At 38.4% G+C, this 27,306-nt stretch overlaps 1 protein-coding gene across 1 annotated transcript in view; it reads right to left on the bottom strand.

Annotated features, from left to right (window-relative positions):
- The window catches only part of LOC120529892 (obscurin-like), a 177,068-nt gene that overhangs the window by 89,810 nt on the left and 59,952 nt on the right, over positions 1-27,306 (bottom strand). Inside the window, exons 9-12 of the mRNA XM_039754109.1 lie at positions 25,425-25,577; positions 23,360-23,405; positions 15,887-15,964; positions 9,515-11,678 (exon numbers count right to left, since the gene is read on the bottom strand). Of these exons, the coding sequence (XP_039610043.1) occupies positions 9,515-11,678; positions 15,887-15,964; positions 23,360-23,405; positions 25,425-25,577 (2,441 nt within the window). The remainder of the gene's footprint in view (positions 1-9,514; positions 11,679-15,886; positions 15,965-23,359; positions 23,406-25,424; positions 25,578-27,306) is intronic.

Raw genomic sequence — 27,306 nt, 5'->3', positions numbered from 1 at the left:
CACTCAGGTTCATTCTCACCTTACACATCACAATTTATTTGAAAAATTCCAGTCTAGCTTCCACACCAGTCATAGTACAAAAATGGCAGTAATCTGTGTTGCAAACAAAATTATAATATCCTTTGATGAAGTTCATCACAGTAATTAATTTGTTAGATTTATGTGCAGCCTTTAGTGTAAATGACCATTTCATTTTATTACATAGGCCGAAAAATTACTTTGGGCTCTCAGTCACTGCCTTTGTCTGGCTTAGCATTTATTTATCAAATACATACAATAATGTAATGACAGTACTCCATCATTGTACTCAGAAGTTAAAAATGGGCCCAATGCTCAGATCTTTATTTTCTTACACTTGAGCATCTGACCCTATGTACCAGTGTATTCTCATAAACTGGCTTAAATAATGAGACAGTCTCTTTAGCACTAAATTGGTTTAAGTCTTATTTAACTGGTTGGAAATTATTTGTTAGTTATGGTGATTTCAGTTGCATAAAATTCTTATTATCAGTAATATTGTGTATGTACTACAAAGATTCTTTCTGGGCACACTGCTATCTTTAATCTAAATGCTTCCCTTAGGCCACATTATCTTGAAACACAAGGTGAACTATCACAGTTATGCGGATAACATCCACCCATACATTTCCAACATGGTAAATAGTAACTTTAGAATCATGGGGGTCCGCTGGAGCCAATCCCAGACAACACAGGGCGTAAGGCAGGAAACAAACACCAGGCAGGGCGCAAGGCAGGAAACAAACCCCAGGCAGGGAGCCAGCCCACTGTAGGGCACACACACACACACACCCATAGACCAAGCACACACAAGGGACAATTTAGAATCGTCAATCCACCTAACCTGAATGTCTTCTGTGGGAAGAAACTGGAGCACCCGGAGGAAACCCACACAGACATGGGGAGAATATGCAAACTCCATGCAAGGAGGACCCGGGAAGCGAACCCAGGTCTGCAGATAACATGCAGTTTTATTTATCTATAGCTCCTGATGACCTTGAAGATTTGGACCATCCAATCCAATATGTTAATTCATAAAAGAAGAGCATAATTTCCACAAGCTTAATAAGGAAAAAATATAAATCTTGGGTGTTGGCAAAAACAGAAATAATGTCAACAGAAGTATACATTTTAGGTGTAGACAAGGACTCTGACCTAAACTTTAAATTACATATTAATCATATTACCAGGACTGTATTTTTCATTTAAGGAACATTGCAAAAGTTAGACCTCTTATAACACTGCAAGATGCTGAGAAGTAAATTCATGGTTTTCTTATTAGTTGACTAGATTACTATAATGCATTCCTAACAAGACTACCTAAGAAAGACATTAATTGGCTACAGTTAGATCAGAATGCAGCAGCAAGAATCTTTACCAGAAAAAGAAAATTTGAGCACGTCACCAGTCTTAGCATTGTTACTTAGGATACATGTATTCTTTAGAATTGATTTTAAAATGCTGTTTTTGGTATATAAAGTTCTAAATAATCTTGCTCCCTCATATAATTGGAGTACCTGTCACATTCCCAGTTGTAACATTAGATCTTCTGTTTAAAAGGATAAAATAAGTGGTAAGGTGGCCTTTTGTTGTTTGGACCAAAAATCTTGAATAATTTTCCAAGAGAGATGCTCCAGGCTAATACCATGAAACATTTGAAAAAATGTCTAAAACTGCTCAATACCCACTTCATTGAATCTTTTAGGATGAAGCTTTAAAAACTTTAAGGTACTATTTAAGTACATTTTTGTTAGGTAGAATTCCCAGTGGGGGCTGCGTGGTCTTTTGGCCTTTGAACCTCAGCAGATTTTGTACTATTTTTTCCTAGCCATCTGACCATAGTTTCAGAATTAGACAATTAGAGACTTGAAAATGAATCTTTAAATAAGAATTCTACTTCATCTATGACTTGTGTTACATGACTGGGTATTGATACACTCATATTTATTAATTTTGCTATTAGAATTACTCATTCCTATTCTTATCTATTTTTAATTTGTTTTCTCTTTTCTTGAAAATTTTTTCTTTGATATCTTGTAAAGTGCTTTGAGCTACATTCTTTGTATGACAATGTGCCACAGGAATAAATATTGTTGTTTTTTTTTGACCTCTCCTGATTCTTGTCTGCACCTTGGTGGAGTCAGGATAACTTGAAAATTGAACCTGCTGTACAACTGTGAAAGTGATTTGCCATCAAAAAGGTAGTGATACCTGTAAATGAATTCATGAGGTATATGGCAATTAACAGTGGAGACAGTGTGGGCGATAAGCAGGGTTATTATTATTATTTTTTTGTAACTTAATTGGTGCATTATTTTATATCTTATATTTTTAACTTGCAATAGAGTGCAAATGAAGCGGTTGGGATTGCTCAGCATCATTGGCATTCAAAGCATGGGAGCTTTTTTGCTGAATACAAATATACTCTTTTGAGAAAATGTATATTTTGCTGCTGAACAGGGCTGCTATTATTTTTAAATTTTGCATTGTTACAACTTCACTGTCCTGTCATCTTTGTAAATGAAAGGATAGGAACTGGGCAATGCTCATAGTTAAGCCAATGATGCATCAGTGCTGGCAGACTGGGATGGTTTCCATCCATTTGAACAGAATTTCATTCGATCAAGTAATTAATATGTTCAATCTGACAATACTATATTTAACCAATTGGATAAATCATACTCTGATTTTGAATGAGAACAGGTAAGTTGCATCAGTTATGTGAATTAACCTTGTGTTTCTAGTGTAAAAATTAATATTTTATATGAAATAACATTTTCAGCAAATACATGCCATGTTATTATCAAAGATTTTACAACACGTATGTAGAGGAGTATAATAAGTTAAATAATCCGAAACTGACTGCTTTATGAAGATCTTATGCTTATTATAAAAAAAGTTGTGAAAAATGCTACAAGTAGAACAAGCACCAGGTGATCAACATATATATTGAACTTTTAAATTTATATGAACCTGCAGCTACTGCTCACTAGGCTGATAGCAATAAGAGATTTCATTAATTGTGGCTAAAAAGCAGGAAACATTTCTGCTTTCTTAACAGATTTTTACTTCATTTTAAAGTTTACAGCATATGAAGTTGCTCATTAAGTGTGAATTAAGTTAAAAATAAAATAAAAAAAATTAAAAGACCTCCAAAGGACAGCCAAAAAAAATCTTCATTAGCTGACTGACTGCAGTTTGCCAGGAGCAAATCAAAGGATGAGAGAGAGGATAAAGGTAAGATTTCAAGTGAAATGCAGAAAATAGATCATATTGAAAAAGTGTCATATAATTGTTTAATGTAGTTTCAGAGGACTGACTTTGATGCCCCTGTTATGACGATATCTGTTTCCCGTGGAATACAGTGTCCCATCTGATTAGATGCTGTGATAGACGACCAGGAACCAAGCCCCGCCAGGACGCCTGGAGGAAGGAGGAACCGGCACTTTTCCCTGGGCATCAGGACGGTACTTGATCCCTGGGGAACAGGGCTTCCGGGACACCAGGAAGTGCTGACAGACCAGGGATGGTTTACGCCCGAAGTGCTTCTAGGTGCAAGGGCAGCACTTCCGCCACCCTGGGGAGTGCTGCTGGAAGTTCATCGTCAGGCACCTGAGGCACATCCGGGGCAAGATAAAAGGGGCCACCTTACTCCATTTGGGGAGCCGGAGTCGGGTGGAAGAGGACGGAGCTTGTGAGACAGGAGTGGAGGCGGCCCAAAGGACCAAGGACTGAAAGCAAACTGTAAATACTTGTGTAAATAAACGTGTGTGTGATAGACATTCCGGTGTCGTGTCTGTCTGTGGCCGGGCAAGCTTTTACAAACGCAGACACACTATGTGTAATTGTCAAGGGTTTCCTCATATTCTTTGCGTGTCATTTCTCTTTTGATATAAACCAAAGTCCATGGAAAATGCTGTTCTGTCTGTCAGTAAACATGCACATGTAGCTGCTTCCCTGCTGTTCCCCTCAGGCACAACAATGTCATGAAGTCTCCATTCTGTGGTTGCTGGTATATTTCATGTTATTGTCGGTTTGCTGGGGTGCTCTGTAATTGATGGCAGACAGCAAATGCATATTATATGCACAGTTGTTCATGGGAGATTCAAATTGTTCAAACATATTTTAAAAACTTGTAGGAAGCTGTCTGTGTTATTCTGTATCAAGTGTGCTCCCTTCCAAATGAACACCAGGTAGTAAATATTGTGCAAAGTTTCTTTAATAAGTCTATCAGGCAGTCTTCTATAGCACTTTCCTATCTATTGTGCCTCTTCATCCCTTCCACCAGTAGGGACACTGATTTCCACAGCTTGGCCTTTGCTGTATACAAATGTGTATTTCCTTTCTTCTGCTTAAAAACAAATTCTGGAGAGTTAAAATTGTTCAAAAGTCATTTTATGAGGCAGTAGAAAGACTTCTATATCAATTTCTAGTCAAGTCAAGTCAACTTTATTTATAAAGCACTTTACCTACAACAGCCTTTGACCAAAGTGCTGAACATAGACTAAAATAAATTTTAAACAAAACAAACTAATAAATAAGTAGATAAAATACAATAAATAAAACAAATTAAAACATAGTAAAAACAACTAAACAGAGTTAACACAGAGTAAAATCAACTGCTCACACAGGATTAAAGGCCAAACCAAAAAGATAAGTCTTAAGCAGTGAATTCCAGAGCCTTGGAGCCACAACGGAAAAAGCCCTATCCCCCCTGAGCTGACCAGCTGATCTGAGTGAGCGGGAAGGAGAGTGCATATGCAGCAGCTCAGTGAGGTAGGGCGGAGCAAGCCCATTTAAGGACTTAAAAACAAATAAAAGAATCTTAAAATTAACTCTAAACTGAACAGGTAGCCAGTGCCGTAAAGATAATACAGGAGAAATGTGCTCACTCTTTCGCGTGCTAGTTAAAAGGTGTGCAGCAGCATTTTGCACCAGCTGCAGCCGAAACAGGGTGGACTGGCTAACACCAACATACAACGAATTACAATAGTCCAATCGGGTTGTAATAAAGGCGTGGATTACTGTTGTAAATTGATCCTTGGAAAGAATGTTTTTTTATCTTCGCCAAACGTCTTAGCTGAAAAAAACAGATTTCACCAATGCACTGATCTGACCGTCCAGTCTAAAATTCTCATCTATCCTAAAACCCAAATTCGTAATAACAGGCGTACCATATTGTGCAAGGGGACCCAAATCCACAGGAGCAGAAGTAGAAATAGACCCACTGGTGCCCCTTGGACCAAAAACTATAACCTCTGTCTTATTTTCATTAAAATTTAAAAAGTTCACTGCCATCCAAGCTTTCACCTCTTCTGGGCACATAACCAACGTTTGTATAGAGTAAGCATCCTTGCGTTTGAGGGGTACATAAACCTGAGTATCGTCTGCATAACAATGGAAAGCAATTTTATACTTTCTAAGAATAGAGCCAAGAGGTAGAAGATACAAAGAAAACAGCAAAGGACAGAGTATGGAGCCTTGCGGAACCCCACACGATAGTGAAGCAGAGAAAGTTCTAAATTCATCTAGTCTCACTGAAAAAGTTCTTTGAGTCAAGTATGATTTAAACTACGCCAAGGCAGCACCACGAATGCCAACACAGTGCTCCAGATAATAATAATAAAATAAAAATAAGAAATAATAAAATACTATGATCTTTAGTATCAAATGCAGCTGTTAAATCAAGCAGAACTAAAATCACATAATCCCCTGAGTCTGTTGCCAAAAGGATGTCATTAAAAACCTTCAGTAATGCGGTTTCAGTACTGTGAAATGGCTTAAAACCAGATTGAAACACTTCTAGCACACAAGCATTCATTCTAAAAATGCTTTCAATTGAATATACACACTTCTCTCCAAAATTTTGGAGAGAAATGGAAGCTTGGAAATCGGTCTAAAATTGGATAGTACAGTGGGATCTAGGCTTGGTTTTTTGATCAATGGTTGGACTATGGCATTTTAAACAAATTAGGAACTGCGCCTGAGGAAAAGCTACTATTGATAATAGCAAGAACAGATGGCCCAAAACAGAAATAATCTCTTTAAAAAGAGAAGGTGGGACCACAACAAAAGAAGAACCTGAGAGGTTCAATTGATCAACAATCTCATATAGACCAGATAGAGTCACCGGCTCAAACTGATAAAAAACAGCAGAACAGGGGAGAACGGCTAAGGGGTCATAAACAGTGAAAGGTATATGAGCCCTAACATTATTCACCTTATCCACAAAACAATGTAAAAATTTCATGCTTAATGTACACCTTCATCTCATCCACTGGAAGGGACATTCATTTCCACATGTAGAGCTGAGCTGTAGAACTGTGTGCCTACTGACTGCTGCTTACCAAATGAATAATGCAGAGCTAAAATTGTGCCAGATCTATTTAAACTGATTGCATGAAGTCTTCTATATCACTTTCATGTCTACTGACTACTGCTTGCATAATGAATTCTTGAACTATAAAATTGCCCAAAATTGACTTAAAAAGACTGAAGGAAGTCTTCCATATCATTTTCATGCCCCCCCATCTTCTGCTTTCAAAATGTGAAATGTTGAATGTTGAAATTATAAAATTGTTCAAAATGAATTTTAAAATATTGCTGAAAGTCTTCCACTGTATATAACTTTCATGTTTACTGTGCCCTACTGTATATCTCATCCACTGGCAGGGACTGGGGCAGAGCCATAAAATTGCATGCTCCCTATTTGTTGCTTACAAAATTAACACTGGACAGCTACAATTATGCAATGATGATTTTAAAAAAATGTAGATTTTACTTTTTCCAGCCTCTTATTGCTACTTGTCCCAACTTTTTTGGGATTTGTTGACACTGTGAAATTTTGAATCAACATATTTTTCCTTTAAAATGATACATTTACTCGGATTAAACTTTTGATCTGTCATTTACGTTCTATTACAAATAAAATATTGACATTTGCCATCTCCACATCATTCAATTCAGTTTTTATTCACAATTTGTTTAGTGTCCCAACTTTTTTGGAATCCGGTTTGTATTTCCATGACTGGGGCTAACCTGTAGAATTATATTTTTGTATTGAACATTTTAATAAAAAAAAAAATTAAACACTTCCGGAGTCTTTTAGGAAATGTTGTGATCACAGTATGTTTAAAGTAAATTAAGCAAAATATAATTTTTCATCATCCTCACATTTCTAATTTGGCATTGCAAGATATATATTGCAAATACTGTACACATTTAAATTGTAACCACTGACTATTATTTACATATGTGCTTGCATTTTCCATGAAACTGCTTCAATGTGCGCACACAGTAGGAAAAAAATACACAAATTCTGAAGTTAGCATGACTGTTGAAGGAATAACGTGGCAGAATCTCTTCTATGGTGTTTCATAACTTAATAACTATATTGAGGTTTCCTGATATTAACTTTTAAAATACTTTTTGATTTTACTACCACTTCATAGAATTAGAAACATGACATCAATTCCAAAACTGGTCACTGTCAGTGTAAGTCTTTTTACTGAGTGGGAGTGTGGCAAGCACTAGACTGTCATTTTTTGCAATCTTCTGGCTTGAATAGAAGATGGATTCTGCCAATTTTCAAGGCAATTTAAAACAAGCTACTAAAAGGTATTTTTGTATGTGTTTTGTAGTGTCTAATATTATAAATGTTAGATCCATTGAAGAAGTCCTCTTAAATAAAGAAAATTTACATTTTGGGGGTTCACTTTAAGTATTTTATATTGCACCATTTTATTCACTACTTTGTGAATGTATTTTTTACAAAGGAATAAACTTTACTACATCAAAATGGACAAGCAGTACAGCAGGAGGAATATGAAACTTACTTATTTAGTTTAGGAGACAAGAATATTTTCAAGGAAGTTTAGAGATGTGCTATTAATGTATTTCAGCATATCAGAAAGCCAATTCTTATCTGACAGTAATAGAGCACACTTCTTCAGTGCAGCACAGCAGAGAAGGTGAGATAGGTGGGGCAGGGTGGCACAAATGAATGGCGATAGCAGCACAGCAATAATCCACCAGAAGCGTAGATTAATATCAATGGAGCACTCATCCATTAAAAGAGTAGGAGATATTGTAAAATGCACATTAAGATAATTACCAGAATTTGAAGGTTCCAACATATAACCATACACATATAACCGTGGGTATTACAGGTGTGATAGCCAGGTGAGTGTGAACATCAGATCATTTCTCTAGGTGAAGCACTGGAAAAGGAATCGACAGTAATCCAGTATATGCATTTTAATTAAGAAGACAGAATATTCCTAGTTCATAAATCTCCATATTGCAAAGAACATTTTTCACAAATCAGGCATCAGGCAGGAGCCGGCAATCAAAAGAAAGTATAGTCCAGTGAACCACAAAAAGATTCAAATCATTTGTCCCTGAGGCTGCGAACTCAGTCAAGGCAAGGTCCAGAAAAAATCCAAATTCAATACAAAAATAATCAGTTGCATCCATGAACTATACATACAATAAGAGAAAATGGAAGAAGTGCAAAAAGAGCTAGGTTAAAGTGGATTTTAATGCAAAGTGTTAAGAGGGAGGAGCAACAGCAACATGCATGCACCAACGTTTCTTCATCTGACAACAGGCACACTTTAAACACACAACCCTTTGTGTATCATAATAAACATGATGCTCGCTCACTGTGTTTTCAAACAGGACTCAGCAAACACATCAAGAGGTTATACAGATGACCAAAAGAGCATGTGATTTCTACTGTATAGATAAGGAACAGGTGCTTACTGAGCTCCATGGTCCACTCCTCATTAGTCTTACCCAAGAGTAAAGTACAAACCCTGCCGACAACCTTAAAGTACAATAAGGCTGAAACTTTATTTCTGTTTTTGAGTGAACTTCTTAAAATGATTGCCACATTACCTGTTGCTATAGCCTCAGTTGAGTGCTCATTTTAAAAGCTGAATCTTATGAAACCAAAACTAAGTTTCCTTTTTGATGTTTTAAAATATAATGATAAACAATTTACTATAAAGATTTTGGCATTAGCTCAATAATATTACTTCCAAAGACTGGGTACAGGAATGACCAGAAATGAGTATAATCACATTATAGTCCAAGAAATTGTAGGATATAGAGGGTTGGATAATGGATGGATGGATGGATGGATAGATGAAAATGTTTTATTATAGACTTTAGTGAAATTTCCAAAATGTGTCCAAGAGTTTTGCTGCTTCCCCTCTATAAGTCTCTGCATGTACATTTGTTTAGGGCAAATGATTTTTTTTTTAATTCAGTAGCAAAAGATCAGCTTAGTTAAACATACCTAATGTGTACATAGATTAGAAACTGAAACAATGTGTTTTGAAAAAAGGTCATAAATCCAGCAAATTAAAAAAATAAATAAAAAAAACATACTGTACATGATGTGTAACCTTTCAAATGGAACTGTATGATGTTATATTTTACACTGCTTTATTTACACAAATACAAAATCATTTTTAGAGCAGTAATTACTCACCTTCACGTTTGTCAAAGACTTGTTTTCCCAAGACTGCTCTCGAAATGTTGTATACTGACGCCCTCACTTTTTTTGTTATTGATAAATCTCCTAATTTAGACTGCTGATTTGGTTTGAACAATGAAGTGCTTCCTGTTTTCCTTTGTCCCTGACTCCAGCCAGGGGAATCTTTTTCTTGAGGTGCAGATGGCTGATCTACTGACATACTTTTTTTGAACAATCGAAACAGACCATGTTTGCTTAGTTTAGCAGAGTGCAGTTTTGTTTCCTGAGATGAGCATGATCGAGGTGTCACATCATGTTGTGCTTCATGAAGCCATTCACTTGAACCTTCAGTTAGGGAGTATGACTTTTCTGACATAATATTTTTTCCAGCTGATTTTATTTTTGTCATTCTGTCATCACTGTCAAAAACATTCGTAGACATTTCGGTGCCCTCTAAAAGATTTAAAAGTTCAGGTTCCAGTTCATTATTATTTTCTGGAAATTGCATTAACAGATGTGGGGATGATGGTCTTTGTGTAATTTCTTCAGTATAGGCAGCAGAGGCACCAGTTTCAATTTCTGCATGTGTTGCAGATGGTCTTGGTAGAATATCTGAAGGATACTGCATAAACATGTCAGGTTGTGCGGGATAATGTGTGACTGAGTTATGTGAATCATCTTCAGGTTTAAAAGACAAGTTCACTTTTCTAGTCGGATCTTCACAAATATGAAAAGAACTAAGATCATGAGATTTTTTTATGGCACTTTCTGAGAGTGTACGCTGGAGTCCAAAACCAGTATTTTCGTTGTCAAGAGTTTCTATAGTCTTAAGGGAAAAATGGATGCTATTTGGTGTATCATACTGACTAATAATTAAATCAGAAACATCCTTTGCAGATAATTTTGATGTTTGTGGTTCAGCAAAAACATGTCTAAGTAACATATCATGTGAAAGTTCTCCTATTGCATCATGTGAAAGTGCCACCATAGTGTTTTCATGAATGCCATTGTGATCCATTAATTTTGTTTCTAGTCCTACTGGAACAGATTTGGACCTTGTAAAAACTTTAATCTCTTCAGGCAAAAAATCCTCATTGCCTGCATTTGATGTTGTATATGTCTCATCATTACCTACTGTTGCACAGCTGTGGTAATCGTGTTTATCACAGATATCTGAAACTATTCTTTCCTTAGACTCAAAATCCTCTTCGGGTTTATCTGAACAGGTATCTATATATTCCTCTGTTCTGGTTTCACTTATTGGTAGTAAATATGTCTTTTTCTCAAAGAAATCTAATGATTGACTTCTCTGGGAATTGATTAATCTTGATTGAAACAGCCTTTGCTCATTATCAACAGTACTAGATTTAGAAATTGCAGCAAGCATATTTAACGAATTACTTCTGTAACCATGACTCAGATGCATGGTCCTTTCTTCGTTTATGTTGAAGTGCTTTAAAAGAGGTTCCCTGAGGCCACTGAGTATTCCACTTGAGTAGCCAGCTTTCATTAGCTGTCTCCTAGCTTTATTTTGCTGTAAACAATGCCTAGTTGACACAGGGGAACTTTCTGTTGATTTACTGTAGAATGTGCTTTTAATAACACTGTGTCTGGGAATTTTTGTAAAATGCACTGCTTCCTTGTTCTCGTCTTTGGACATGTGTAAAGAATTCATTGTAACAGCTGACAAATCACTTTGGATGTCACTGCATGGAGCTTTTTTATGTACAACAGGATCACTTTCATCTCTGGCATCTCCTACAGTTACACCAAATTGCTTTTGGGCAATGGTTTCACATTGTTCAAGTAACATCTCCTCTTCTTTCTGTGTGTTTTCTAGTTGATAAGTATTTTTAACTGATGAGCTTACATTTAAATCTGAAGGGGAGTCCTTTGTAGCTAATGCTGACTCATGCCAGATATTGTTTAACACTGGAGTTTCTACCTCTTTAACCCAGATATTGGCAGAGCTCACAGGGTCCATAGTAGATGAAAGAATATTTGCAGTTTGTTTTGAAATGCTGCTTTCTTCTTGATAAGATGAAGATGCACTTGGCAAGGATTTTTTGTCTTCCATATTGTATTGTGAGAAAGTAAGGAAAGTACTAGTAGATGATTCATTAAGAATTTCAGCAATGGACCTCATTAGTGGAATAGACTTGAAACCCATGAAAGAATCCTGCAGTGGAAAAAACATGATGTTTGGATTAATAAAATACAAGTGGATTCCAATACACATATTGGTTCCCTTAATTCAAAACAAGAAAGCAAAATTGATTATACACATCTATTGTAATGTTTTGGAATTTACTTGAAATACCACATTTTAACTCAGTTAAAGAAGTTAGTCCAGAAGAAGCAGAAGAAAAAGATGACAGGAGAAAGAAGGGGGTAAGTTAAAAGTAAGAGTGAGGACACTAAATGTTGGGTCAATGACTAGGAAAGGAAGAGATTGGCAGATTTAATTGAAAGGAAGAAAGCGTGAGTGTTGTGTGTTCGGGAAATTATATGTAAGAGGAGTACGGCAAGAGAAGTGGGAGGAGGCTTTATGTTGTTGTACAGTGGAGAAAATAAGCAAGGGAGAAATGGTGAAAGTGTAGTAATATCCAAACAACTAAAGGATAGTCTTGTCAGTGTAAATAGGAGGACTGATATGGTGATTAGTGTTAAGCTGGGCCTTAGTGAGGCTCTAGTTAATATCATTTGTGTATATGCTCCACAAGTGGGTAGTTAGGAAGAGGAGAAAGATGTTTTCTGGGCACAAATGGATGAAGAGCTTAAACAGTACAAGAGGGAGAAAAGGTGATTGTTGATAGTGATCTAAATGGGCACATGAGAAAGAATAGAGAGTCGACAGAGAGGGTACTTGGAGGGTGTGGAGTAGGGGAAGGACAGAGGATAGTAGATTTTGCCATGGCATCTGATTTGGTACTAGTTAACACATTTTCAAAAAAGAAAGTAAATCAGCTTGTGACATACAGTAGTAAACAAATAGAAAGCCAAATTGACTTTCTAAAGTGTAAAAGATCTCAATTTAAAGAGTTTGTATTCTACGTTCATAAATGGGAAAAGTGTACCAATTAAGCATAAAGTAATGATGATGGATTGGAAGATCAGAATCAGCAGGAGGATAAAACCAGAGCAAATGGCACCAGGGATAAAGTGATGGGGATTAAAAGAGAAAGGGCTTAAGAACAAGTTAAGGGAATACATTTTAAATGAAGTGCAGTCATTTTTGAGTGTGGAGGAATGGTGGGAAAAGAAGAGCAAAGTTGTTTCAATAATAGGTGAAGAGACGTTGAGGAGGACAACAGGAAAGAGTCTACCTAGAGACAAAGAGACATTGTTGTGGAACAGAGATGTGCAGGAGTTGACAAAGGTTAAGAAGGAGGCAAAGAAGAAACAGTACCATTCAGGTATATGCAGACTAAACAAGGAAGAAGAGTGAAGGCCACTGGCTTTGAAGGAGTTAAATGAAAAATTTAAGTCAAAAGAGGTAAAGATTTTTAGAATAGTGAAGGTTAGGAACAAGGCTGAGAAGGATTTTAGTCAGATAAAGCTGATGAAAAATTAACAAAGTGTTGTCTTAAATGAACAGGATCAAGAATAAATGAAAGAGGGTAATATTTGGAAAAGGAGTCCCAAATGAAGGGCTAGTACTAAGAATAAGGATGGAGGAGGTAGTAAAAGAGGCACTGAAAAGAATGAAAAATGGAAAAGCAACTTAACTGAATGAAATACCCACAGAAGTGTATGTGAAGTGGATGAGAACTACCTATCTTTAAACACCGATAAAACGGAGATGTTAAATGTTTGTCGGGAATGACATTGATCACAACAATATTTTGTCACCATTTAACTCAGTTGGAATCACCATTAATTTTACTGAATCAGCCCGCAATATAGGAGTTGTCTTTGACTATATCATGTCATTTAAACCACACATTCCAAAGTTGTCCAAATCATGTTTCTTCCATCTTAAAAATGTTGTGAAATTAAGGCACTTTCTAAATAAACAGGATTCTGAGAAATTAATTCATGCATTTATTTCTAGTAGTATTGACTACTGCAATGTGGTGTTCACTGGATGTTCAAACTGTTCTTTATACAGCCTCCAGTTAATCCAAAATGCTGCTGCAAGAATTGTTACAAGAACAAGAAAATATGATCACATAACTTCAGTTCTTAAATCTTTACACTGGCTCCCAGTTACGTTTAGGGCAGATTTCAAAATTCTAATTTTAACATATAGAGCCTTAAATGGCCAAGGTCCGTCTTACTTGTCTGAACTTATCATGACTTACACAAACCAAAGCGTATATTAAGATCTTAGGATGCCAGTCTGCTTATGATTCCAAGGATTAATAAAATAACAGTAGGAGGTGGAGCTTTTGGTTACAGGGCCCCTAAACTGTGGAATGGTCTGCCTGATACTATAAGAGATACCCCTTTGGTCTCAGCTTTAATTTCCCGGCTGAAGACTCACTGCTTCAGTTTAGCATATCCTGATTAGAGCTGCTGATTAACTGTACAGACTGCATCTCTGTTGTTAGTCATTAGCAATAAAACATAAGTAACATAATAGTTATAATTTATTATTAACCCATACCTATTCTGTTTCTCTTTTCTGAATTCAAATGTGGCACTTGGTGCCATGGCCCACCTGCCAAGTTGTTTTGCCTGCCTAAGGTAAAGTCATCCCTGATGAAGGATATCAGGAATCGTGGTGTTTCAGCTGTGGAAAGGCAGCTTAATGGCTGAGGTCTCCAGGACTCTAAACAAATCCAAATCAATTTATATGATCTCATTTACTGTTAAATTCTGCTCTGTACTTGTAAAATTTTTATTTTTATACTGTACTGATTTGTTCTGTTCTGTGCATTGTATTGACCCCCTTCTTTTTGACACCCAATGTACGCCCGACCTACTTGGAAAGGGGTCTCTTTTTGAACTGCCAGGCAGAGGAACAACTGATGCAGTCTTTGCATTAAGAAAGCTTATAGAGAAGCATCAAGAAAAACAGAAAGGTTTGAAAATGACATGAGATGAGGAGAGACAATGAATATGTGGGTAAAAGTGTGATGGGAATTGAAGTACAGGGGAAGAGAAAGTGATGGAAGTCAAAGTGGAGGTGGAAGGAGAAAGTAAAAGAAGATTTAAAGGAAAAGGGTCAGAGGGAGGACATGCAGGACTAATCTTTATGGAGAAGGTCGATCTAGCACATTGACACATAGAAGAGGGAAAACATGAAGAGGAGGAAGAAGAACATTTTAATGTAAGCAGTTTATATATTTAAGCTCCTTAGCTTTATATTCAACCCTAGAAAAACAAACCAAAAATGCTGAATTTTTTCAACAAAAATATTATGTTTAGCAAAAACATGTAAATACCAAAAATTCAACATAAATACAATAATAAAGGTATATCTAGTGTCCACTACAGTACTAATGCAGATTTATTACATGTCCTTTGTGTGATGTGTTTTGAAACAGTCACCAATGCACAGTCTGATGTTGCAGTTAGTGTGGGAGAAGCATTTTCTTTGAACACTTTTCTTTAATGTTTTTTGTTGCTTGTGTATTAGAGGGTAGAACGTCAGTGCCTTATCTCCATGACCAATGCATCCCTTGTGTTACTGTAGGCAGTGACAGCACAAGTCACTTAGTGATTTCCATGTTTCCCCTTCAATTGTTCAAAAACACTAGGTGTATCACAGTGGTTTAGTCACTCTGTGCCATATGCATCAGTTTCAATATCTGTGTTAATGTAATGACCAAATTCACACTGTTTTCACTAGTGCTTGATTTAGTTTCAGTTTGTTCTAAAACTGACTTTAAAGCTTTTCATTAACATGATATTTTGTATTTTGGTTGAAGGCTCTCTGCCCCACTCATAAATACTAATGAGTTATCATAAAATGACAAAACGCATATAGAATGATGATCCATGAGATGACAGGAGAATACCGTCCCGAGCGTTATTCAGGCTTAATGCTCTACATTGGATTATAACAGCTTATCCCAAGAGACAATCAGCTTATCCATTTTTATACAGAATTAAGTCTAAGAGGTGCTTAGGGTTAACTTCAAGGAGGTTACTAGAATACTTGTCTTTTATATCAGATAATTACCAAATAAATCAATCATAACATACATGTGTTAAGTAATATATGATAATACTAACAATACAGATTATTTATTGATAGAGTCTTTCTATCTGTAGGTTTACAGGTTTTCCCCCAATTCTATGCTCCAGCTCTAGGTAAACTGATTAAAAAGTGCATCGTGAGTGTACTGTACTGTGTAATGTTTTGAAATATTAGGAAGTATTTACCATAAACATCTTTATAAATCAAAATGCACAATGGAGAATACATAAGACCATTACCTGCCCTCTGTTTCGTAACACAAAATGTTGCAGTTTCTTTATATTGATTTCTTTAGTCATCAAAATATCTTGGCAACTCTGTAGGAAAAAAAAAATTAAAATAAGTAATAAAATACTGTTGTGGTGTGCAAAATCTGCAATTTTTTTGTCTATATTCTGATTATATTTTGATGAAGGCAAATGTATTTTAATGAACATTCTCTACATACATCAGGGGTATATGGAGTGTACAGGAAGAGGTAGTACCTCAGATGGGGGAACTCGTGGTGCTCCCAGGAGCAGTTTGTCCGCTTTGGTCCTCACCTGTCACTCAGCTCTCACCTGTGGCTCCCTGCAGCTGTTAGCATGAAACAGTGGCCATACCCCGGACAACGGCTTCCACTGGCCGGCTAAACCAGGTGAGGGTAGCCGATGGGCCCAAACCCTCGGTGAACTAGGTCTGCCTACCTACGCATGCGAAGTCTGGACGTTAGCGGAACCTGCGGAAGAGACCATTTAGGTCCAATGGAGGTGAAGGTGATTACAGCAATGCACCGTGGAGTGCATAGAGCAAGATGAAGCACGTAGAACATCTTGGTCATCCACTGCATCCACACCCATCTCCGGTTGTCATGACTTAGGTCTTGCCACTGGATACAGGTGGTCCCGGACGAGAGAGTGAGGTCGATGCTGCGCAACTCTTCCTCACTATAAGCAAAGTCAGCCGCGCAAGTCATCAGTCATCAATCTCACATCATCTTTTCAAGCCCTGTGGCGATGGGTAAGCGACGAAGCGACAGGTGTGGTGCACTGGGAGTCGTGGCCGCAAGCCTGCACACAGGCGACTCAGGCCATAGGGTCGTTCTTCACTTACCGGAGCAGAAGTGGAGTTCGGCAGCCACCTGAGTGTCTGAGCAGCCCTATTCAGGACAGCACTGCTCACCTCCATGTATGAGGAAGGGGCTAGAAAAGGTGCCCCAAACATCGCCTGCTCCTTTGCACCGCACTCCGCAGTCGGCGGGGACCCAACTACGTGGTCGAAATTTAAAAACAAAATCTATTTCACTAAAACTTGCCACATAGAACATCCGCACCCTGCTTGACAGGGATAACATAGACCGACCCCAACGACGCATGGCACTCATTGCCCACGAACTTGCCAGATACAACATAGACATTGCAGCTCTCAGTGAAACCAGACTCTCCGGTGAAGGAGAACTTACACAAAGGCTTGCTTGTTACTCATTCTACTGGAGCGGACACGACCCCGACTCAAGGTGAGAAGCTGGAGTTGGCTTTGCTATTAAAACCTGTTTTGCGAGCAAACTCTCCAGTTCCCCGAAAGGAATCAATGATCGTCTCATGACGTTGAAACTCCCCCTCATCCATGGAACGAAGGCTGCCACCATTGTCAGTGCATATGCACCCACCATGACTAACCCAGAAGAGACCATAGACATGTTTTACGAAGACCTGAACACCATTATCTCCTCCACTCCTACTGCCGACAAACGTATCATTCTCGGAGACTTTAACGCAAGTGTCGGCAGTGATAACACCCCCTGGGAAGGAGTGATGGGGAAGCATGGGGTTGGAAAGTGCAACAGCAACGGCTTGCTGCTCCTTCAGACCTGTGTTAAACATGGCCTTCTAATAACAAACACAGTCTTCAACCTCCCCACACGCAACAAGACATCCTGGATGCACCCCCGCTCAAAACACTGGCATCTAATTGATTACGTCATTGTTAGAAACAAGGACCGACAGGACGTGAAGGTGACTAAGGCCATGTGCGGAGCAGAATGCTGGACGGATCACCACCTCATCGTCTCAAAGATGAAAAGCCACATCCAACCTAAGAGAAGACCTCAAGCCACTAAAGCTCCGAAACGCCTTAAAATCAGCAAGTTGAAGATCCCCGATGTCAGACAGACCTTTGTTGACACCCTGGATGAACGCCTTGCTTCCATCACACTGGATAACCAGGACGCGGGGATGACGTGGACCACACTTCGTGAGACGGTGTATAGCACAGCCGCTGAGTGCCTCGGACTCTCTACCAGGAAACAAAAGGACTGGTTTGATGAAAACAATGCAGCGATCCAACTGCTACTTCAGCAGAAACACCAGGCATGCAAGGCATTACATGATGATCCAACGTCAACAGCAAAGAAAGTTGCACTGAGAAGCATCCGCAGCAACGTCCAGCTGCAACTGCGCCGGTTGCAAGACTCCTGGCTGAGTGCGAAAGCTGATGAGATTCAGGGCTTTGCAGACAGGAAAAACATGAAGAACTTCTACAGACGCCTGAGAGAAATATATGGCCCTACCACCTCAGGAGCTTCCCCTGTTCTCAGTGCAGACGGCTCTACACTCATCACAGACAAGGAAAAAATCTTAGAAAGATGGGCGGAACACTTTGCTAGTGTGTTGAAAACACCTTCCGTCATCAACATTGAATCCATTGAAAGACTGCCCCAGGTTCCAGAGAACAAGGCACTGGACGCTGTTCCAATGTTTGCAGAGTTACAGACAGCCATTCACTCGCTGTCCAGTGGTAAAGCACCTGGCTCCGATATGATTCCTGCTGAAATCTACAAAGAGGGTGGACCAGCATTGAAGGACCTCAAAGACGCTTTCATTATCCACCTGTATAAACGCAAGGGAAACCGCCAGGCCTGCAATAACCACAGCAGAATATCACTACTGTCCATCGCAGGCAAGTTATTGGCCCGTGTCCTACTAAACCGCCTGAATGTACATCTTGAGCAAGGTCTCCTACCTGAGAGTCAGTGCGGTTTCCGCAAAGAACGTGGGACTATCGACATGGTGTTTGCTGCCAGGCAGCTCCAAGAGAAATGCCAGGAACAAAATACGGACCTATATTCTACATTTATTGACCTGACCAAGGCTTTCGACACAGTCAGCAGAGATGGCCTGTGGAAAATCATGAAGAAGTACGGATGCCCTGATAAGTTCACTGCCATCATTCGACAGTTGCATGATGACATGCTTGCCCGAATCCAGGACAACAGTCAGTCATCTCAAGCATTCCCTGTCACAAACGGCGTTAAGCAGGGCTGTGTCCTGGCTCCCACACTCTTCAGTATCATGTATTCTGCAATGCTGGCTGACGCGTTCAAGGATTCCATTACGGGATTGTCAATCCGTTTCCGTACCGATGGATCAGTCTTTAACCTTAAGAGGCTTCAAGCGAAAACCAAGGTCAAATGTAACACCATCAACGAGCTTCTGATCGCGGATGACTGCGCCCTCAACGCTGCCTCAGAAGCCGACATGCAGTACAGTGTTGATATCTTTGCCGAGGCCTGCAACAACTTTGGTCTCACAATCAACACAAAGAAAACTGAAGTGATGTATCAACCAGCCCCCAGGAAGCCCTACGTGGAACCCAGTATTACCATCAGCGGGCAGCGTCTAAACGTGGTGGACAAATTCACCTACTTGGGCAGCACCCTTTCCAGAACTGTTGTCATGGACGACGAAATGAATGCCAGACTGGCAAAGGCAAATGTAACATTTGACAGAATCCGCAGCACCGTGTGGGACAGGAGAGGTATCAGACAAGAAACCAAGATCAAGGTGTATCGTGCAGCAGTCCTCTCTACATTGCTCTATGGATGTGAAACGTGGACAGTATACCAGCGTCACGCCAAGAAATTAAATCACTTTCACAGAAAGCTTCTCGGCATCAAGTGGCAAGACAAAGTACCTGACACGGATGTTCTTGCCAGAGCGGACCTACCCAGCATCTTTACCACCTTGATGCAGTCTCAACTCCAATGGGCAGGACACGTAGCCCGTATGGGTGACAATCGGCTTCCTAAAAAGCTGTTCTTTGGTGAACTTACGCGAGGCAAGTGCTCCCAAGGAGGTCAACATAAGCGCTATAAAGACACACTCAAAGCAGCCCTGAAAGCCTTCAACATCAATCCTGCTAAATGGGAACAGACAGCTCAGGACAAAACCAAATGGAGATCGGCTGTACAAGAAGGGGGCTCAATCTTATGAAACCAACAGGACCGCGGCAGCTGAACAACACAGACAAGTCAGAAAAAACAGCATTAGACCGTCGTCTGCCGCAACCATTTCCTGTCCGCATTGCCAGAGACTATTCCGAGCACATATCGGACTAGTAAGCCAATTACGCACCCACCCAGACCCACCCCATCCTTAACCAGATGACTAGATGGTCCTTGTCGATTCGACGGATGAACAAACGAACATACATCACATATCTAAAATGTTTGGATGCCAGATTACCACACAGTTGCTTTTTGAACACTTAGTTTATGGATTTAGTCTCTCCATGTGTTAGCATTTTCCCTACCAGAGAAGGCTATGAAAGCCTTCCATTAGGATTTGGACTTTAGCTGTAGGATGATAATTGGTAAAGAACTTCAGATCCATGATTCAATTTAATTTGATTCAATTTGATTCAGTTAAATTCAAGAACATTTTGTTTGGGTTATATCTTCTAAAATACATTATAGTTTTAAAAGTGATGACATACCAAGCACTTAAAAGTTAATATGTTGGTTGCCATGCTTTGGACAGACAGTTTTTTTGAGTTTGATGGATTGTCTGTATGTTGTAAGAACTAAACATTTTAAGTGCTGTCAGAGACGGCTGGGGAGGTGACCAGGCCGGGACCCCCAGGAGGAGGGCTTGCGCCTTCCCCAGACCATGTGGGGGCGACTGCCCTGGTTGCTTTGGGGACCATGGGTAGGGAGCTTGGAAGCTCAACCCTGTAGGGACCCGTGGTTTCCGCCAGGGGGTGCCCCGCTGCCTTCGGAGCTCTGGACCTTAGCACTTCTGCCACACCCGGAAGTGCTGGGGAGAAGAGGAACAGGGTCACCCGGAGTGCTTCTGGGTACACAGCCGGTGCTTCCGCCACACAAGGGTATGTCGGAGAAAGGCCACTGGAAGACACCTGAAGCACATCTGGGTGGATATAAAAGGGGCCGCCTCCCTCCATACGATGGCTGGAGTCGGGTGGAAGAAGGACGAAGTCTTGGAGGAGAGGAGTGGAGGCGGTCGAAGAGAAAGGCAGTGTGTGAAAGGCCTGGACTTAAAGGGGTGATTGTTGCTGCAGCACTGTTGTGCACTTTTGTGAATATAAATAATTGTAAATAAAGGTGTGTGTGGTAACAACATCATGTCTACTCGTCTGTGTCCGGGCTGTACCCGACAGTGCTCACAACTAAAATTATTTTGTTTTATGGTTTTATTTGAATTTATTATTTCAAAGGATTCATCACATCCTGGTTAATGTCTCTTCCAGCTTTTGCCATCGGGCAAGAGATATAGAGCATTGAAAACCAGGACAAACCGCCTTAAAAACAGCTTTTATCCAAAAGCAATCATGGCCCTGAACTCAGAATAAAATTGCTCCATATCATTGTCCCAATGTGCAATATAGACCTTAAGTCAACGAGTGCAATTTGTATAAATAACAAGTGCAATTTGTATTTTTGTAAAGTACTTTTATTATTATTCAATTTGTTATTATTTTCTCTCTTCTTGTCTTTTTAACTCTTATGCCTCACACTGAGTCGACTGCACATTCAATTTCGTTGTTCCTTTGTAAAAGTGACAATAACAATAAAGATCTATCTATCTGAATTGATAGCCATGTGCCATTTAAAAGTACCAGGACAAACAACACAGTATAATGAAGAACTTGACTGGGCATGCTAATTTTTTTTAAATGCAATAAGCATTTATATAATTTACATGGAGATAATTTGGAAGGTGTGAAAAGGTGAGTCGTAACCCACCGTCTGAGTGTCATTTGAAAGCTTATTAGGGTACAGAGAAAAAAAATAGGCACACAGTGGGAAAAAAGTATGAAATGTCAACTTTAATTTTTAAATTTCCATTTTAATCACATAGTTTATTTTGTCATTAAAGTAGAACATGATAAACGTCATCTTTAAATAATTTCTCAAATCCCATTGTAACTAAAGTAGCACATTAAATGCTTTGTTTTGTATTTGATCTTCTATGTGCTCTATGTTTGTGAATCAGTACATGCTTCTTAAACAGGCTTTCTCTTCGTCCGACAGGACACAGAATCCATTACATTTGTGATATTACAGCTCTCTGAATAATTAAAATACTGAGATGTATACTTGATGTCATTTTCATGATGATAGGAGTTAAAGCATGTTATTAAACATGGGAACATGGTGGCGCAGTGATTGTTCATGCCTCACGCAAGATGCTTGCTGCACCGTGCATGAGCTTCGATAAAATAATTTATTGCAGCAGTACTGTCTCTTTCAAACATACTAACCCCTAATTCCTGCCCTTACTTTTCTTTCTCCAAATACCCAATACCCAACCCACACAATTAGCTCTGTAATAGACGTTAAGCCATCAGTAAGCTTAGAACGCTGATTCTTCAAAACTTTTAAGGAACATTGAAATATCTTCATAGTACATGTTTAATTATTGTATTCATCTATCCTTCCAGTGTCGCGTCAGCCACAGCAAGAATACAGCGCGAGGCAGGAACAATCCGTGAACAGAACACCAGCTCCTCGCTAGTGCTGTGGCACCGTGTCCTCACATGTTTAATTATTGACAATATAGATTATTTAAATGAAGTTAAAGTTTTATCTGTATAATATAATAAACATTTTGCTGCATTTAATCTTAAAAATTATATCGTCATCATATGTAAATATGCACTTTATGAAGTGGCTCAGGTTGTGCAATATTCTAACTGTATCGCAAGTTTTACATGATGATCATGAATATTCAAAAAAGGTATTTTTACAGCATAAATGGTTACTGACGGAAGTTAACAGGAGTGGCTAATATTTGCGTACATGGTTGCATAGTTTTAAGTTGAGCTGAGATTTAAGAAGGAACTTGGCATGGCACACGATGCACATACAGTCTGATTTGTTTGTTTATTTTTTTTTTGTGCAAACTCCATTTTTTGCTTTTTAAATATAAGTAAATATTTAGTGTGTAATTCTAAGCAAGGTTTTATGCTTGTGGCCTCAGCTAAGTAAATGATTAGATCATTTGGAGGTAAAACAACTGAATGGATGTGAAACAGGATGAAACAGAAAACCTGCTTTCTAGGGTGAAGCTGATTAGCTTATTTTAAAATTGGTTGTTGCTGATCTGCCAGACTATCCAGTATGCTTGGCATGCAGTTTACTGTAGAGCTGTTCCTGATTAAAAAAACAAACTAACAGATGACTCCATATTTAAAAAGTGATATATTGCCTAGTATTAGTTTATGCCAGTAGATGGTGCTGTTTGTTTCATGAATAATTCCAATAGGCTTTGTTTCTCTTGATTTATGTTCTTGTTGATTATTATATGTTTGGCGCAATTTTTAATATACAGAGTTCAGAAAAATAAACAGATTATTTACCAAAATATTTATCAGAGTGGAACTCACTTCAATACATAATATAAACCATTGCAACCTACTTGTAAATATTTTCTTACCTTAAACCATTCATGCCTCAGACACTGTGAAGCAGCTGGCCGTTTCCTGAAACAATGGAATATGAAAATAATAATAGAAAGTACAACCTAATATTACCTATGTTATAAGAGGACACAAAAGGAAAGACAAATTGCTTGATATAACTTATTAGGTTTTGTGTTTGCAGTGATTCTACTTCTAGTTGTGGAACAACTATAAAATGCACATGTGAAAGGCAAAAACACACAACTCTTTCCCAAAATATGACATTGATGTGTTTACCACCCAGAACTGAAGTTTTTCTTCATCTTCCACATTTTAGCTTTTCCTGTCCTTTCATGTCATTACCCTTTCCTTGATCAGTCCCATCTGAATAGGTAAAGTGGCAATATTTGTGAAATAATCAGTTCCTGTTGCTGGTTTTGTGTCTATATTTAACTTTGAGTTCACTGAGAAAATCACAACATAAATAAACTAGACTTACTCTGATACAATTCCCCTTTGATCTTATTTACCATAGTTTTTATTTCAGCTTTTCTTTCAATAAGTACTACTCTGTGGTTTTCTATGTAAAACAAAATGCCTAATGTTTGTGCAAAATTTACCATTACCAAGTTTTCAACTCTGCCACCATGTTCTTGATGAACTGATTTTGAAATTACTCAGTCCACTGTATAAAATCCGTTCACAATTTCAAACGCTTCAGTTAGGTCTCCTCTTAATATTTTGCTTAACCTGAAAAGGTTGAGCTCTTTTAATCTTCTTCATAATTTATCCCTGTTGCCCTGGAATCAATGTAGTTGCTCTTCTCCGGACCTTTTCTAGTGCTGCTGTGTCCTTTTTGTAGCCTGGAAACCTAAACACAGTACTCCAACTGAGGCCTCACCAGTTACAAAGCTTGAGCATAGCCTCCTTGGGCTTGTGCTCTACATTATTCAATATAACCTAACATTCTGTTAGCTTTCATAATGGCTTCTGAACACTGTCCGGCAGTTGATAGTGTCAAGTTCACATAAGGTGAAAATCCTTCTCATAAGGGTCCAATATCAAATGCAATACCTTAGGTTTGAATCCAATGCCTGATCATTCTCTGTGTGCAGTTTACATATGCTTTCTGTTTCTGTGTGAGTGTTTCTCCACATACTTTAGTTTTACACCAAATACCCAGTGAACTATGTTTGCGGGTGACCCAGTGTACATGTGATGGGTGTGCATGAGTGTGTTCTTTGATAGACTGAACCCTGTCCAGAGCTGATTCCTACCTTGTCTCCAGTGCTGCTGGGATAGGCCCTGCCCCACTCAAACCCTGAACTGTATTAAGTGGGCTTCAGAATATTTTTGTTCTCTGAAGTTTTTACTGCAGCAAAGATAAATACACATACACAGTGTCTTTTAACTTCAACTGTGCTTCTGCTGTGATTTTCCTGTTATTTGTTTATGATTTTTTTAAGCTCACCTTCAATCTTTTTACATCATTAGTAGCACTGTGACCTTACTTTCAACTTTTTAACCTCACATTGAGCTAATAAACATCACCTCTATAATTTCTGGTCCTTTTGCCTCCCTCAGCATCACCTCTCCTGCTTCTAGTATCTGTATTCATCAGATTCTTTTCAGCTATGGTTCTCTACTTCCCACTGTCCCAGTAATATGCATAATTTTAGACATTTATTCAGTCACCGGCCACACTGAATTTTGTTCCTTGTTCCTTTGCTGTTGGCCTTCATTAATCCTGTTTTCTTTACTGAATTTATAGTCAGCTTTCAGATTAAGTCACTTTTCCATATGTTTAGCTACTGACAAAAGACACACACCAGACAGGACAAACCAGGGTGTTTTATTTCTAAATAAATTCTTGGCAATCTAAAACATTTTGTTTATCACTTAATGATACGATGGTGTCTTTAATGTTCCAATAACATATGATTCTACTCTATTTAAAGAATATGTATCCAGTGAAAAAATGCATGAACTTTGTGCATTTTGTTTGAAATTAAACTTGGCAACCATAAGGTATCTGGTCGATAAATGCACTAGTAAACATGTCCATTATCAGGAAATAATTACTTAATCCTATGGACTTACACAGAAGTCTCTTGCAATGTTTTCTTCAAAAAATCTTGAGCCTGTGGACTTATTGAAGTGATATCAGAAGAGTCCCAGCAAATTTTTCCTTCTTGAACAGACAGTAAAGTAGCATGGTCATTCTTTCCAGAAAATGGAACATCACATGTTAGGCTAGATAGATAAGAGGGAAAAAAATAAAAGCAGAACATTTTGAACTATTAGCAAGTGTAAGAAGTTATTTTTTTTTTGTTCCAGGTGTGTATATATATATATATATAATCCCATAAATGATAAGACACCTCTACTGATACCTTTCCAGAAAGCCATGTTGAGTATGAATAAAGTGTCTCACCACATGGTTTCTCTAAATAGCCCTAATAAGACCTAATTTGTGAAAAATTGGGTTCTGAGGTGAATTTGTCCTCAGGTTATACCTCTAAATTAAATGGTCAAATAGAGATGGATAACATCAATCTGGACAAATACCTAAGGTTTCAGCCTTGTAAGTAGGCTCTGAGGTTTATTGGTCAATACTCCATTCTAAAACATACTGGTCTGGTCACATATAAGTTTGCTCTCCTACCTCACTACAACATTCATATATCATTTCATTTATCCAGGTTGAAGCCAATCCACTCTAATCCATGTTACAGTAATACCTCTCTTCTCTTCTCCACTCCTTATCCTTTTATTTAGGTTTATGATGAGGGAAAAAATTGGATTTGTGCTCTCATGGTTCATGTATTTGGTGCAGAGGAAAGGATACAGTCCTTTGGACAGATTATGCATGACTTAATAAGAGCATCCAGAGCTTGCACCTTGAGAGCATGTTCTATTATAATTCTAGACTATCATTATCATTTGTGGATAGTATTTGTATTTTGGCATCTGGTTCTCCATTTTGTTGTTGCTTTTGGAAAATGATGCCTACTCCTGTTAGCATGGTAAAATGATTAAGTAATTGCTTCTTTTGGAATATTTAAATCAAAATTACTTAATATTCTCATATACTAAATATGTACAGGTTCCTTATGCAAACTCATGTTCACACTCACATTTCAAAAGACTTGTCCAGCTTATTCCCTGCAGTATTTGTGGAAAAATGCATTTTTCTTGAGTAAAACACAAGAGGCAAGTAGCAGAATAATTTTACAGAACTATGTATAACACAAGCATCTTTTAGACATGAGGAAAGGGGAACACGAGAAATAGCACATTGCAGACTTCCAGGGATCCCGCTCCACTGCAACATCTCCAGTCGAGAGTGAAAATGGGAGCGAAGGTGCAAGTGATGCAGGTCACGATAGCTCACCGATTCCAAATCACTTGAAACTAGAAATGGCCTTGCAGTCCATGCTTTCATCCACTTCCACAAGCCGGAAGCATTGGCTGTAACTGGGTTTGCCACTTCACCCGCACGAAAGCCGAAATGATTTCTCCGAACTTAAGGAAATGATCGCAACATTGGTCATGGCCATAAGTGAGCTCAAAAAAGACACTCAGAAAAATATGAAGAAAGAAATAAATAGAAAAGACAAACGAGAAGCTGTGGCTGGAGCTGCAAGGGATGAATATAAAGACTTATAAAAACATATACATAATCGTTTTGATGCAGTCTTTTTTTTTTTATTATTTTTATTAATTTTATTACAATCCATACATAGCAATCAAGTTTTTACAAAAAGAAGAATTATGTTAAGAACAGATCGATCCCCACCCCTGAGAGAGAAAGCAAGCCAAACTGCGTAAAATTTAAAGCTTGTAAACATACCTAAATTAATAAATTCTCTGTGCTTTATAAACTTATTTTAAAATATTACTGATTAGATCCTGCCATGTTTTGAAAAAAGTCTGTACAGATCCTCTAACTGAGTATTTGATTTTTTCCAATTTCAAATAA

The sequence above is a fragment of the Polypterus senegalus genome, chromosome 5, assembly GCF_016835505.1.
Source record: "Polypterus senegalus isolate Bchr_013 chromosome 5, ASM1683550v1, whole genome shotgun sequence".
In the NCBI taxonomy this organism is placed as follows: domain Eukaryota; kingdom Metazoa; phylum Chordata; class Cladistia; order Polypteriformes; family Polypteridae; genus Polypterus; species Polypterus senegalus.
Note: the sequence above shows the minus strand (reverse complement) of the source record. Positions and strands in the feature narration are given on the sequence as shown.